This window comes from Aptenodytes forsteri, unplaced genomic scaffold (assembly GCF_000699145.1).
Source record: "Aptenodytes forsteri isolate BGI_AS27 unplaced genomic scaffold, ASM69914v1 Scaffold83, whole genome shotgun sequence".
Taxonomy (NCBI): domain Eukaryota; kingdom Metazoa; phylum Chordata; class Aves; order Sphenisciformes; family Spheniscidae; genus Aptenodytes; species Aptenodytes forsteri.
This window is the reverse complement of record NW_008795371.1, coordinates 423485-439029: the sequence shown is the minus strand read 5'-3', so window position 1 is coordinate 439029 and position 15545 is coordinate 423485. Positions and strand designations below refer to the sequence as shown.

General features: G+C 37.2%; 2 protein-coding genes across 2 annotated transcripts in view; one reads left to right on the top strand and one right to left on the bottom strand.

The window, feature by feature from the left end:
• Positions 1 to 6187: 6187 nt before the first annotated feature.
• Positions 6188 to 12563, bottom strand: MCEE (methylmalonyl-CoA epimerase). Its single transcript, XM_009280436.2, has 3 exons — positions 12545 to 12563; positions 10377 to 10714; positions 6188 to 6858 (listed from the first exon to the last, which is right to left on the bottom strand). Exons 1-3 carry the CDS (start codon positions 12561 to 12563, stop codon positions 6706 to 6708), a joined length of 510 nt encoding a protein of 169 aa, XP_009278711.1. The 3' UTR covers positions 6188 to 6705.
• Positions 12564 to 14757: 2194 nt separating this feature from the next.
• MPHOSPH10 (M-phase phosphoprotein 10) overlaps positions 14758 to 15545 on the top strand; it is a 10876-nt gene continuing 10088 nt past the window's right edge. Inside the window, exons 1-2 of the mRNA XM_009280435.1 lie at positions 14758 to 14908; positions 15125 to 15162. Of these exons, the coding sequence (XP_009278710.1) occupies positions 14758 to 14908; positions 15125 to 15162 (189 nt within the window). The remainder of the gene's footprint in view (positions 14909 to 15124; positions 15163 to 15545) is intronic.

Sequence of the window (15545 nt, the reverse complement as noted above, 5' to 3'; positions counted from 1 at the left end):
TCCCCCGCCTCTCCTCAGCATCGCCTTAGCGCCCCCGCTCCGTCCCGCTCCCCCCGCCGCTCTGTTGCCCCCGGCCCTGCCTGCCAGCCTTCGTGCCCCGAAGCGCGGGCGTTGCTCTCCGCTCGCAGGGTCCTGGTCGGCCTGCTCCCACCGCGGTTGGAAGAGGTAATGGCAGAACTCCGTGCGCTGCCTCACAGAGGGCCGGTGAGGTGATGCCATGTTTGTACACCCCTGAGTTTCTCACAAAATGGCACAAAAAGTGGGTGGCTTGGTGATATGGACTAACTTGTCAAATATGCTCTGCCACAGATACCGAAGGCTGGAAGCCCAGCTTTGCACCAGCTTCACACGTGCCCGTGGAGGAGCTGGCCCAGACCTGGACACTGAGGAGAGCTGGCTGCAGGTCATGTCACTCCTGCACCCCCAGCCTGCAGGATGGAGCAACCCTTTGGTCCAGCTACCCTTCAGGAGCCCCTCAAGCAGCAGTGGTATGCAGGTATGTTTGTTGGAGGCCTCCAGTCCTGCTGTGACGCATAGTGAGGCCACCCTGCACCAGCGGTCTGTACACCTAGGGACCCTGCTTCGGTGGTGGGCCATAGCATATGTTGTTTTCTGTGAATCTTCCATGCTATTTCTCTGTAGCGCATTCCTGAATGCTAGCTATGTCATTCTGCTAGTTAATGACCTCAGGTTTCCCTGTTGCTTGAGGTGCTCCAGTGCAACAAAAATCAAATTAAACACCAAAAGTTTGAACATTTCAGCAGGAGACAGCACTGGACTTAGTCACATTCCATCATACAGCCAGATTTATGAGATCAAATCATGATTTTTATGTCTTTGTGCAGATAATAAATAGATCCCCTCATAAAGATTAAAAATGGAAGATGCGATGTGTAATATTTAAAAGCTCAGTGAAGCGGGTTTCTCCAAGAACATTTGATGAACATAGTTGGTTCCTCAGGCCTTTTATTAGAAACTACTAGATCTTTCTACTGCAGCTAGGTGGTGGTGATTACTTTGTATATAAAGGAACATATGTGAGCTCAAGTGCTCTTAGGCCAATTATGACAGGACTTGCTCATAAGTATGCAAATTTGAGACTTTTAGCTATTCCTGTGTGTAAAAAGTAATCTTATGATAGCAAAAGTGAAAAGCTGTCTTAATGTCATGATACTGCATTCCAATCAAGTAGATATCAGTGTTCACTATAATAGCTATGTGTCCAACTTGGTGTGCTTTTGTTTGCCCTGGGGTAGTTATACCAGTTGCTTAGCACTGAGTCAAATCCCATGTACACGCAAAGGCCCTTCATGGAAACACCATTTTGTGTTTTTTTAATTATTGTTTTTTGTTTAGTTGTTAAGATTTCTGTTAAGATTCACTAACTACAGAGTAGCCATTTGCTACAAAGAGGCTATTTTCTATCATGGTTTTCTATGGTGACTTTTCTCATCTGTCCCTTTCTATATCCTAATTACCTGACTGAATTTGGTTCTCTTTTGAAGATAACGAGAACTCAAACATTATATAAACTGTAATGCATGTATGTTTTACACAGAACTACAGGAACTTACAGATAATCTGTAGATGGGTTGTTTAAACATTTGGCAAATCATGTTTTAATTCATATTATTAATTCTCAAAATTGTTAACTTGATGAAATAGCCTCATGTATATAAGGAAGTTTTCACTTTCTCAATCAATATACCAAAAGCAGTATTCCCAGCTTGACAGGGCAGATACGTGTTTTCGTTTTGAAGTTACTGCAGCTGCAAGTATTGTACTACAACTGACCTCTCAAAGACTGCAGGGGTCCCAAAGGAAGTGGGATGTATTTTTTAATTTCCTAAATTTAAGTTCCTAACAAACATTCTCCTTCCACCTCATTTTGGAGGCAGTGACTCAGACAGATGGTTATTATAGAAAATTACATACCAAAATGGAAGGTAAAAATAAGGTGCATGATATCAGTCCAATAATGCACTTCTCTACTACTCTTCAATTTCTGGAAATTCTCTTTTCCATGCAAGCCAGCCACACATGCAGAAGTAGGATATTCCCCCTATTTAATGCAAACTGTGCATCATCACATATGCCTTCAGAGTACCCACAGTTACTAGTTACTTCAGAACTTTTCTTTTAAATCATGGTTTAAACCTATCTTTATTACTGAAAAAATGAAATGTTAGAAATAAGTAAAAATCTTCATTAAAGATCTATTTTATAGAAGATTTCAGTACTTATGTGCTATTTTTATGTTAACAAAGCATAACAGTTAAAAGATCGCTTTAGATTACACTTCAGATCACACCTAGAAAAGTCATGAAGTGCTTCAAAATGTATCATTACTTTAAAATGTTTGAGAGAACTTTTCCTCACTTGTAAAACTATGCTATAAACTTTGCAGTTAACAATGCTGTTTAACAATGTGCAAGACAGTGCAAATGAACATGAAACTAGATAGATGACATCATTTTATAGATATTTAAGGATTATACCATCCCAGGAGGCAAACCTCCCTCCTTCACAATACGATAAATTTATGTTTCATAAAATGTTCAAACTGCTTTCAAAATGCTTATCAAAGGTGACAGATTTTGCATTCCTAAGAAGGTGAGGTCTTCCATTCTAAAATGTCAACATTGGGCCAATTAATTTATATATTGTTAGTTTTCATTTCCATATTAATCTTATATGATTCAATGTTCCAAGTTTAAACTGTCGGTTACCTTTCTGTGTCTAGTGCCACCCAGCACCCTTATGAGAAGCACCAGGGCTACCATTTTAGGGATTTCTTCTGTTTCACAGTCTAATAATTTGGCCAGCATGACAACTGCTTTGGTAAAAGAATCGAGTGTTTATTGAAACAATTAACTCTAGCTTTTTCTCTTAATTAAGGGTTCTTGAGTCCAACAAACCCAAGTCAGATCACTACAGGAAGAATTTCTTGTAAGGACAGAATCAAATGAAGCACCAAGGAAATGATTCAGAGCACCTACTGTAAGTACCTCAACTAGATATTGTAAACATCTCCATGTTTCCTGGTCTTTCCATGAGACTTCCTTGGTCACACCAACTTTCATTCATCTATCTTAGCAATAAAGTCCAAATCCAAGGACTGCCCTTAACAACAGACAGCAGTGCTTCTGCATGTGCATTAAGAAAGTAAACTCTAGTCTCAGCGTTAAACAGAGAAGTATTATCCACCCAGGAAGTGGTCTGCAGAAGCAAGTGCCATCTTCAGTTCCTCTTGTAATTCATTCACAGCTTTCTAAATTTTCAGGCTGCGTTAACTGTATTAAGCACTGTAGCTGTGGCATCATGATACAGTACATTCTTCCAAAACTTGTGATAAATTGAGTAAATATGGTAATAATGAAAGCAATTGAATTCAGAATGAAATACCCAGTGGTTTTTTTTTTTTTAATTCGGGTGAATTAATTACAGTATAAGCATGCTGGGACCAGAGTTATTGCAGATTTGCAAAACTGTAAGGTTAGCTTCTAAAGGCATGTAGTTAGTTCTTTTCTCAGCTTTTTGAGTTTGCTTCTAGGTTTGTCTCATCATACGGAATGGGATTCATTCCACAGCTTGTTCTCCTCCTCCCACCTAGGAGAGATTTGAGGGTTGCATAGAGGAAGTCAAAAAAGGTATTTTGCATCATTTAATTATGAGCCCTTTAGCTGCCTGAGTAATGTTGATGGAGTCCAGAAAAATGTGTCTTGTCTGCCTTAGGCAGCATAAAATGGGAACATGGTTCCACTCAGAGGGGAAAAAAGGCACATGGAGAGATTGGAACGGGGAACTTGCACTTCATAAATGACCCAAGCGTGACAAAATTTACCGACAAAATATTAACACTTCATCTTCTGAAAAGCTTGACATTATCAGAAAAGAAGGTTTCATCGTACCTTTGGAAAAAAAAACCCCAACAAATACCCATTGTCAAAGCCTAATTCCCTTCCGAGCTAATCAGGCTCCAGTTATTTGAATCACTGTTGTTCTTTCCAGAAGTTGCATACTGGTGCAACAGGGGTATATCATTAAATGTCCCTCCACTGGAAGAAACAAATCACAGTTCTCTGTTGCTCCAGTTTCCATCCCTGAATTTCCACTGTTTTTCTAGATGTTATTCCCCTTTTATAATCATGGCAGTGACAAAGGGTAAGGCCCATATATCTAAACCCCCCCCCAAACCCTTAGACAGTCAGAACAAAGAATGACTTGTGAAGGCTCTCTTGTTTAAGGTGAAGGACTAGAAGTTTGTTACAAGTATAGGGGCTGATCCTGTTCCCACTGAAGTCTATGGGAGTTAGGCTTATGAACAGGAAACTTCTCTCAGTGCGTCTTAGCTGTCTTCAGATTCTTCAGCTGTCCAAGCTCTCTTGGCTATTCCTTCCAAGTCTAGAGCTCCAGAGGTGGAAATGCCCATATCTTGTAGCGCATACCCAGACAAGTAAGGGGGTCTGATCCCACCAAATGGTAAGAGCTTGTAATAAGCATGCCCCAGTTTTGGGTATTGACTAATTTTATAGACCTAAACTGTCTTTTTTCTTTTTCTTTGTTAATATCTTCACTTCCACCTTAGGAGGAGTCAGATGAAATGTATAAACTGTGAATGAGATAAGAGCATGACTTAGTTATGATGAACAAAATACATCAGCTGACTTAGTGCTAGGCAACCCCACTGCAGTCAGTCAGGAAAATTGCTGGTTACTAGCTAAAAGCATTACAAGTCTCTTTCTGCTAATAGGATGGGGAGCACGATGAGGCAAGTGGAGTAAGTATTGTTTACTCAAAATCTCCACTCCCTAGTACTATATCAAGCTACTACTCTGAGTGTATTGATAGATGTCATACACAAAATTCCATCTCCTTCAGACAGGACCAAGAAATGGAGTATGAACCTAGGGAGGACTGGCCTGTTTTCTGTTGCACCAAACTAAGGGTATTAAGTTCAAAGACTTCTGTTCAATTATCTTGACATGTAACCAGCGAGGCTTCTAGTCTTGGCATTCCTATGCTAGTTTTGCAGAAAAGATGCCTCCCCGTCTTTGAAAGAATGGAAAGACAAAAGCAGCTTTGCTAATAGAATGTCTCCTAGAATGGCAGAATCATATTTCAGGAATATCAAATCATCCTGCTTTTCCATCATGAGCCTTAGGATTTCTAAATTCAAGCAATTTAGAATTTAGATCACAAACTACCCTATAAACAGTAATTTGATGAAATGCAAGAACCCTGTGGAAGACTCTATTTTTCTTAAAATATGACGGAAGGAGTATTTATTTTGAGTACAAAACTCTCGTTTAAAAAAAATGCATGGCTTTGTGGAGTTTTTTTCAGAAGTAAAATTCGTGAGGAAGCATCAATGTCTTTAAAGCCCTGTTTAAATCTCAGGTCAACATTATAACTTGTATTTTGTTGGAGCAAATATGACACAGAACACAAATAATTCCATTTCCATTAAGTAAAAATTCTCCTAGACCAAAATGAACTTACTTCATATCAAGCTGAGACTATTCACTGTATATGTAGAGATGTAGGAAAACATAAAATTCAGATTGTGGTTTAGCTAGGAAAAAATACGACTTTTAAGGATTAAGGAAACTAGCAAAAGAAACAGCAACTCTTCAATTTCTACAGCTGACGTGTCAAAACATACCTATAAAAGAAAGTATCAGGACAAACACTGCTTGCTTAACATACACCAGTAAAGCCAAGTCTGTCCACGAGTAAGTCAACAAACTGTGACTGCAGCCTATCAGAAACATAAGTATGCTGGCATGCTCTCTGATGTTAAAGACAGTGTACATAACCAAGTACATAACCAAGACTTAGACGGCTTGTGTTTTCCACTGATTTTGTAAGTGCTTTTGCATAGGAAAACAGTATTTATAAAGTAAGTGAAAAGATTAATCACTATTTGTTCAGGTCTCTCCCAGATATCTTCCTATGGATAGAGCTTGAAAAACAAATAGTCAATACCTTAAAAAACTAAAATGCGACAAGTATGTTACAGTCTGAAATACATTTCAGGTACTTTTCTCGCATTACCTGCATATCCACAGAGTTCATAAAACAACTAAATGATGATTTATGCATGGTAACTTTCTTGGCAACTTTCTTGGCAGTAATTGTTATGCCAAGGAAAACTTACTTACTGATTGCAGACACCCATACAATAATGTAAGGATTTTTTTATTGCATGAACCAATGAATCAGTGTGAAGCACAGACGGTGAATGGTGAAAACAGAAAATACACTGTTCCTTTTTCCTTTATTTCTAAAGGGAATATCTAAGCTATATTGTCACTGAGAAGTGGGTCTCTACTCTGAAATGTAGAACAAAATAATGTGGGATGACCTAGAAACTGTACAGTTTCTGTGGTTACAGAGGTAAAACCATGCTGCAAACATGAGGCAACAGAACATAAATTACTGTATTACATATTGGCTCATGTATTTGTCTTTAGAATCACAAAGAATTCAAGAAATGTCAACATACTAATTCTGAAAATCAGATCAACAACAACAAGAAAGAAAATGACCCTAAATCTGTAGTACTATTTCAGTATTCAAAAGCTGTACTTAATCTACAGGAACTACAGTGAACTTGTAAAGACTGAATACCACATTAATATTCCCAGCACCAGCTCAGTAACTTCACAACTAATCTGTTGTTTTATTTATGAATATTACAGCTCAAGCTTGCTCAAGTTCCACAAGGACTCCGTGGCAATCTTTAGGGTGAAGAAAAATCACAGGTTTGCCATGTGCACCTATTTTTGGCTCTTCACTCAATATTCGTATCTTTTTTTTCTTCAGTTCTGTCATAGCCGCTTTTATGTCATCAACCTTATAAAAGAAAAATACAGTTCACACAAATTAACATAGTACACTGTATTATGCAGATTCTACATTTAGGAGCAATAATATAATTCCTTACTAAAATGTTACTTCTAAATTCTAATATAATTCTGAAAATAAATTAAATTATAAAACAGTTTTAAAATATCTAGTCTTAAAAATAAAAATCCTACAGAAGTTTGCATTTGTTACTTGAAGATTTTATAAAATATTGTTTAAATAGATTGTGCTATATTTAAGAAATTATTAAACAAAAATCACTCACACACAAAGCCCATTGATTTTTTTATGTTGTTACTTTATAAGGACTCCATAAATAAGCTAAACTCTGCATTACTATTACTAAGAAGATCATATTGCTTTCAAACTACCAATAACTAAAGAAGAATGCCTCCATCTAATTGATGACAGAACACTGACTTACTAGATGCTGGTGAAAAGGGAGGGCAATGGGCAGAAGGTAAAACGAAAGTCCCTTTTAGATTTATATATCCTCCTCCTGAGTAGGTTAAGCTTCGTAAAGTTTCCTAAGAAAAACCTTGGAATGATCAGAAACATACCTGGAATATGGTTTTCCTATTGAACTTAATTATAATAACAGCCTTTAACATAATATTTCAGTACAGTTTCCTGCAGAAATACATAATTAACAAAAACATGTCTATGCTGTATAATATGATCTTAAGTCTGATGTCATGTCATCAGATGAAATTTGGATTTTCCCAAACGTTAAATGCATTCATTCTTTGAAATAATAAAATTAGCACTCAATTTAGCAAATCCAATAGTCAATAATCAATAAATACCTAGAATTAAAATAATAGCATTGCTATTTTTCAAGACAGAGGTGTCTGGGCATAACTTGGTGAATAAACTTGCATGATGCCATTGTAGGGAAGAAGGAAATACCTAGCTTGAATTCAGAGGAACAGACATCAGTCAATTGCTACTCATTTGCAGCAGTTTTGTTCATGAAAATTCTGAACTCACTACAGTTCTTCCTACACACAACTACCAGTCTGCTAAAAAAAAAGAAATGACTGTCAAGTTTTATCTAAAATAAAACAGCACACGTAATGTGTGCCATAGCCCCCTCCAGGTTGTTTCCCCAAGCAGAAAAGCCACTGCAGCTGCCACTCCTGTCCTGCAGAGATGGCCAGAAGAGGAACTGTGTCTGGGCTCAGCTGGAATGAATTACTGCATCCCCAAGGAAGCTGTGAGAGTAAACAGTGGAAAGCCGGTGGATGCATCCGTGTTAGGAGAGTATCAGGCTCAGATTTCTCTCTTATTCTACCAAGTGTCCACCATGCTTTTCATTGCAGGTATTAAATTCAATTATAGTTGGTCAGGAATAATTTAATTTTTTCTTAAAATGCTTATTCTGTCTGAAACAAATTCCCTATCAAAACATCTGTCTAAAATTTTCCTTTGAATAATAAGACATAAGGAAGAAATGAAAAGCATTTTGATAAACTTGTCAGGCTTCCTCTCCAGTATGGAAAGAATTTTTACAATTCAGCTTTTTGCAATAAAATTGTTCATAGAAAGACATTTCTACAAAATATTTTTTAAATTTCAAATGAACAATCAATTGACACTGAAGTTTTTATAGTTTTTCTGGAAACTATTTTTGCTCAACTTCAGAAGACAACGTATCTTTGAAATTGTACGATTTCCCATTCTGAGGAGAATGGAAAATTGGTGGAGGGAGGTTAATATCTTTTGATTGACTATGGTAGTGACCAAATCTGTTTTCATTCCCACTTAAACACCAGGTCAACAATGCATTACTTTTTTCTCCATGTAAATTAGTCTATAATCTTCCATTTGTTTTTATGTGGAGACAAACATGAGGGACTTAGGACAATCTTTTTCTTAATTGTTGTTTTGTTTTGGTTTTTTGCATAGAGAATCTATTAGTGAGTTACAAGACTTCATTTAGGAAAATCTGGCTGCAAGTAGCACTAGCTCACCCGATTAATGGAAATTAACTGCTAGATTATGACTCCTGGCTTGTTTGACCTACTGTATACAGTTAGAAATTTTCTTTTTTCACACAACACTTCTACGTTGTCCAACATGGTATAATTAGCATGTCCCATTCTTCTCCATTTTCATAATTAACAGTATGACTTCTCTTGACAGCCATCTTTGGGTTATCTGCAACAAGATCATCTCTCATACAAAATGGAGATCTACATAGAACAATTTCAGCTGGTAGCAAATATTTCTTGAAATGTCTTAAAAGGGATTACATATACTTGAAACCCTTGGGAGCTTTGAGCTCTTTTTGCTGAGAAATGCCTGAAAATTCCTTCTCTTGTACCTATAAGTAAGTACCACTGGTCTTAGAGAGGGCTGGAGGGTTTTTTTGGTCTTACTGCAAATCACTTCTTTTACACCCCCCATTTCCTAAGTTCAGCTGAGGTCTTTCACATTTCTATAGCAGAACTGCCTAGGAATACAATTTAGGGTCAATTTAAACAGCATTAATTTTCTTATTCTTGAACATCTGCAAATAGGCAAACAATGTAAGAAAAATTGCAATGCGTGTGTATGCAAAATTTCTCAATTCTCAATGAAAGTATGCAACTGCAAACACTGGTCTTTATGTGAAAACAATTTTTACTTACAACAGTAATCCCATTACTTTTTATTATTATTACACTTTGAAATAAATAATAAAGCTTGCAAGACTCATCTGTAAAATATTAAAAACATGTCATGGGAAGCAGCATGAAGTTTTGCATCAAACATCTACACTAAAACATGAGTATACTAAATAAGATAACTACTTTACCCAGCACCTTTACATCTTGTGTACTTCCAGACCAATCTCTCTTTGATGGACAAGGAAGAACAAGACAGAAGAAACTCTGGAGACTTCACTGCTGTTTGGTAAGTACGACTGACAATCTTTTTTGACTGCTGTATACAATTATCAAGTTTAGTTGATATCAAACAGGAAGAAACTTCTGAAAATCTAAACTATGCCTTAGCTTAAACTTACAGCTCCATCTTTTTCCAGTGTATGTCCTTTCTATGTCAGGAAGTTGACACCTGTCACACGCTCTTCAAAAGCCCTTGGGCTTGTCCACCTTTCACACTGGATACTTAATCCTCCCCTCCCTAATTTAATCTTTATAGCATAAAATAGGAAAAAATCATCACATAGCTCATGAAATTGAACTGTGATTTCCAAAACAGAAAAAAGGCACTTTTAAGACTTCTTCTTATGCAATATAAATTCTCACAAATATGACAGCCTTATATATTTGTACTTGACACACAAACCTATGATGAAAAAATTATCACATAGCTCATGAAATTGAACTGTGATTTCCAAAACAGAAAAAAGGCACTTTTAAGACTTCTTCTTATGCAATATAAATTCTCACAAATATGACAGCCTTATATATTTGTACTTGACACAGGTCAAACCTATGAAAAAATTATGCATACTTCAATATCTCTATCTTATTACATGATATATTGTGTTAAAGTACCTCAATGCAGATATGATGCATTCCTCCAGTCTTGTTTTTTTGCAGAAAGCTTGCAATGGGACTTTTCTCTCCTAAAGGATGTAGAAGTTCCAGTTTTGTATTTTCCAGCTCCACAAAAACAGTGTAGACACCATGTTCGGGAAGAGCAACAGTCTCGCTCACCTGTGCTCCTAACACATCTTTATACAAGGACTGAGCTTTCTCCAAATCAGGTACTGCAATTGCTACATGATTAAGTCGGCCCAGTTTCCACAAACAGCTTGGAATGTTTTGAGAAAACGAATTCGATGATAGAGTTCGTATTGTGGGAGCTGAAGTCTGCAATCTGGTAAGAAGCCCTGAAAAAAGTGAATAGCACTGATACAATGCTTTTGAGAAAGTATCAATATCTGCTCTTTCCCCTTTTAATGAGGTCTATATAACTCCTATGTCATAAGCACGCCAGTGTGCAAAACTGAAGGTAGACTGAGACCAAGGAAAGAATTACTCCATAGTACTAACAGCTCAATGAAAATTATGTAATTATATATGTAATTATTCAGAAGTATTAAAAAAAAAAACCACCACAAATTTGGTGTAAATGCTTACATATGGCTGTTAAAAAGAGGAATACATGGCCAAATGTAACAGTCTTAAAAGTACTTAAAAGTGACTTCTGAATTTTTCAGAGCTTCTTACAAAATAGAGAAGGAAATGAGAATATGCCTATACATCTAGAAATTATAACAAACAAGAAAACGGAATCAAAACCTTGGACAGAACTGATACTGCAAGATCCAAAAGATAAAAGACTTGAGCTCTCGGCTGTCAGAACTAACTCCAGCAAGGAAAGAAATGTCATGTTGCATCTGAGGCTTAAGGGTTCCTAAAACCTCCTGAGTTTGATTTCTTATTTTCTCTTTCTCCAATGATTAAGTCATTTGCCCTTCTTACTTTTCACATGCCATACAGGTCTTATACTTAGTTTCACTGACCTGTTTCAAGATGCTTAGAAATATTTCGATTCTAAGTACTGTGAACAACATCATGTCCAACTGACCAATAACAATTTAGAAGATTATCTTTAAAAGGTCAAAATCATAATAGCTTTTTTAGTGCAACTAGTGCCACTGACTTCAGTGTGACTTACAAAAGAAAAGTAATATGATTTGGCTCATCATAAATGAAAAAGTAATTACAAAAAATTATTGGATGACCATATGACACTAAGGGCTAACATGTAGACAAAAGATAGAGAAGTCATGGAGAAACCCAGTGCCATGAAAAACTGCTTAGATATCTGCAGAACTCTTCACAGACTGCTCTGACAAGGCAGAACTGAACTTTGCACTATCTGTGCCAAATTGCTGTGTTGCTCACAAATAGTTCTAGGGTTGCCTGGTTTTTTTTTTTTAAATCACCAAAAAAAGATATAAAACGAGGATACTTGCAAATGAATTACATTAAAAATTAATCTGTCAGAGTACTAGAATCTGGAGATGTTGGGGGTGGGGGAGAAATTGTGATCATATCAGTTGTTTCTAGGACCAGAATTGGAATTAGGTGAAAGGATATATTCATAAAAGCTGCACTTTAATTTCATGCCAGTTTGCTTTAGGTCAGGTCAGAGTTCCCAATGCCTCAAGGCCAAGCTAGAGGTATCTTAGCATTTTGGAAGTCTTTGAGGCATTCTTAGCTTTAAATTCACAAATGTGCTCTTTTGCTAAGAGATTGTGCCAAGGATGCAGTGGGATTCTGGATGCTTTGAAATACTCTGAGGATAGCCTGGCTTACATTTTTTCAGACTCTTTGTACTCTGTAAGATTAGTAGTAGCTGTAATTAATCAGCTAGCTTCACTGTATGAAACTGAGAACTACCATTTCACATGAATTCAAGACTCTACAGCTATCAGTTAATTTTTCTTCACAAAGACAATTGATGCAGGCCTTAAATCTAAGCCTTTCTGAGCGCTGTGCTGTGGTGGAAGGAAAAGTGTTTGTGTGTATTTGAGACTTAAAATTACAACATGCAATGCACATACTTCCAAAGACTTAGTATCACAAAAGTAAGTCTATTCAGAATCATTTGATAATACTAAATCAACATCCTACATTCCTATTTCCAGAAGCTTGTCCAGTTCTGCAAGTAACTGCCCTGAAGTATTTCTTGCCAGCCTTTCACACCGTACATCCTGTCATCTCCTTCATCACAGCCAGAAGTTCTGGACAATTCTTTGTCACTTGTTACCTTTAGGCTACCATACTGGCAGAGTAGAGCAACTCAGTATTTCCAAGTACTTTTCAACTTTTTACATGTTAAAAAAAATCCCCTAGCAACTTGGACACAGAAGAAAAACTCCTGTTTTTTCAATGTCTGTGCTGAAACTATTTTGTAGACAGACTTGCCATCTAAATGCATCTGTATCAGGGGTGAACAAAGTGACTGCCTAAGGAAGCAATACTACGCAATGCTTTAAAATGTACAAAATAAGAAATATGCAGTATCTAGTTGGCATAATTAGAGGCATGGATAATTAAGTTTGACCAGATCACCAGAGTAAAAAATGTATTAAAAATTGAAAAAAAACCCCAAAACTGCCATACAGTCTTTTCTGTCCACCTAAGATTCTACCTAAGCAACTCTGTTTCCTACAATAATTTCTTAAGACCTGATTCAATTCTTGCTGAAGCAAGAGATACTTTTCCACTTAGAGGACATCAGTATTCTCCAAAAGAGAAAAATCCTTTGAAAGATAAGGACCACTTACTCTATCATTTGTTCTGTTTCCTAGAGCCTTTCATTGTTTCATTCCTTCTTCCAAGTATCAACAGACATCAGTTCAGTAGAAATGCTACTAATGTAGATTTTTCAAGCAATCTTTACTGATGGGAAAGGCTAGGATTTTTCCCATTCTTTTTGACATCTCCCATCTGTAATTCTTGCTGTACTTCACACAGGGCATATGACTACATGGTTATTATAATTTAATTTGTATTTTGTTTATTTTCAAGTAAATTGACAGAAAGTAGAGACACAGACTGTTACTCAGCTATTACTGAAGCAATAGCAACAAGAATAGAAAATACTATTTCTGTTGTTCTGCCTAAGAAACATTTGATTTTTGTAGCGTTTTCTGGAAAGATAATAGATTGAAAAAGTGAAGTATATTCCCAGGATTCTTGTAAAGTCAAAGATACTTAAATGCCCACTCATATATATGACAGTATTTTTTACTCATCTCTCCATTTCCTCCTCTCACTTAATGGATTGGATTTGGTGGTAGAAGTCTATATATTTTTACTATGAGTGTGTAGGGGCAGAGGACTCTTCAGCAGGTTTGGGGTTTTTTTTTACTTTATTTTATGAAGTCTTGTGAATTTATCCTAACTCTAGTCATATGCATATAGAGCTTTAATTTTAAACCCATAATTACCAGCATGAATTGACTGAGATTAAACAAAAAGCATTTGTGTTTTTTTTGCATTATATAGATTAGTAACTATATGGATTAGTTGCTTAAAATTCTAATCATCTTCTTCTAACCCAATAATCAAAAGATGACCCTGCAGTGAAAAAGAAAGCTTTTCAGCAAACTTCGGATTGAAACCCCATCACTTTAATGTTTCAGGAAAGAAACACTTACATTTATGCATATATTACAAAACTAGTCCTATTAACTGTTGTGGCTAAATTCTTCAATCACAAAAGCATTTCCCCACTGACTTACAGAATTATTCAAGTAATTCTTAACTTTCTCCAGTGTTAAAAAAAATACTTTCTCTGCTTCTTTTGAAGCCAATGGACACTGTGACTAAAGTATCTATCCAAGTATCTGTCCTGCTTGAAAAACTTGCGTATGCTGACCAAATTCACACATGCAGTTGCTTGTCCTGGTATATGCAGCATTTGCCCTTACTGTGTTTTTTTAAGACCACATTTTTCAAACACTGACAACCAAATCTGAATTTTTCTAGGTATTTTGTCCTTTAGAGAAGATTCAGCTGACCCTGCTCTCATATATGATTGCTGGCTTCCTAGCCTCAGTGATACTGCAGAATGTATGTCACCTTCTTCAGCTTCATTTGAAAAATTTTTTTAAATGTATCTATTTGTTTTTTATTCTATTAATGGTTGACTGATCTACTAGTACTATGCACATCAGAGTTTAAATATGTACAGTTGTACCAATAAAATTAGATCCTTATCCTTCAAATGTTTATGCATGGGCTTGTTGCTCCTTTTGTGGGGCAGTGTTCATTGACCTACATGGCTAAGTAATCAAACGCAAGCCAAATCCAACTGAATTCAGTCATGTTCTCGCTGTGGGTTGCAGTAAGGGGAACGTTGTCACTGGGCACTGCTCTATTGTAAGCCATTTCAGGTTGAGAAAAACTCCCAAGCATGGAGAGGATTGCTGTCGCCATAGGGAGTCTGGCGTACAGGGGCTGTGTATTGGCTCTCTGGACCAAATGGAGAAAGGGTTATAGTCTGGCCATTCTTAAATCCCAGCAATTTCAAGGTGGCGTTAGCATCTTGGAAACTTTACCAGCCAGTAAGGCTTAGGTCATCCATAGTGCTGCTCTGCTCTGTGCTGGAGGTGGCTTTTGGGAATCACATGGGCTCCATAGTTCCTAGAAACTGAGTCTCACTTTGCTGCAGCCCTGGTTTCTTCCATCGAAGTGCAATTATACAAAGGTGTTTTCATTCCCAATATCCCGCTGATCGATCACTGACAGCACCGAGTCTCTCATGCACTTTTCTCCTGCAGCCTACGGCTACCGAGTAAAACAGTGTGGTTTAGCTATGGTGAGTTTATCCTGCCCTTACTGTTAAGAGAGTGAACAGTCCAGTTAATTATAACGAACGGGAAATGATTTTGCATTTGACCTCCAAGTTGTACCTTAAATAGACAAGCTCCTCCTTGCGCCTTAAGTATTAAGTTTGGAATTTGCTGCATAAGTTTATCCTAAGCCAGATGATGTCAGTTGTTAATATATCTGTCATCTGGATCAGAAGACCTTGTTTTTATGTATAAAAGCATTTCTGTTTTGTTGCGGCCTGTAAGGCTCTCATGGAGAGCCTCGGCCCGCTCCCGCACCTCAGGGCGGGCAGGGACGGCGCAATCCCGCCCTGGCGACCCGCCCGGCCCCAGCACGAAGCCGGAGTGCCCGCTGCCGCGAGGCAGGAGC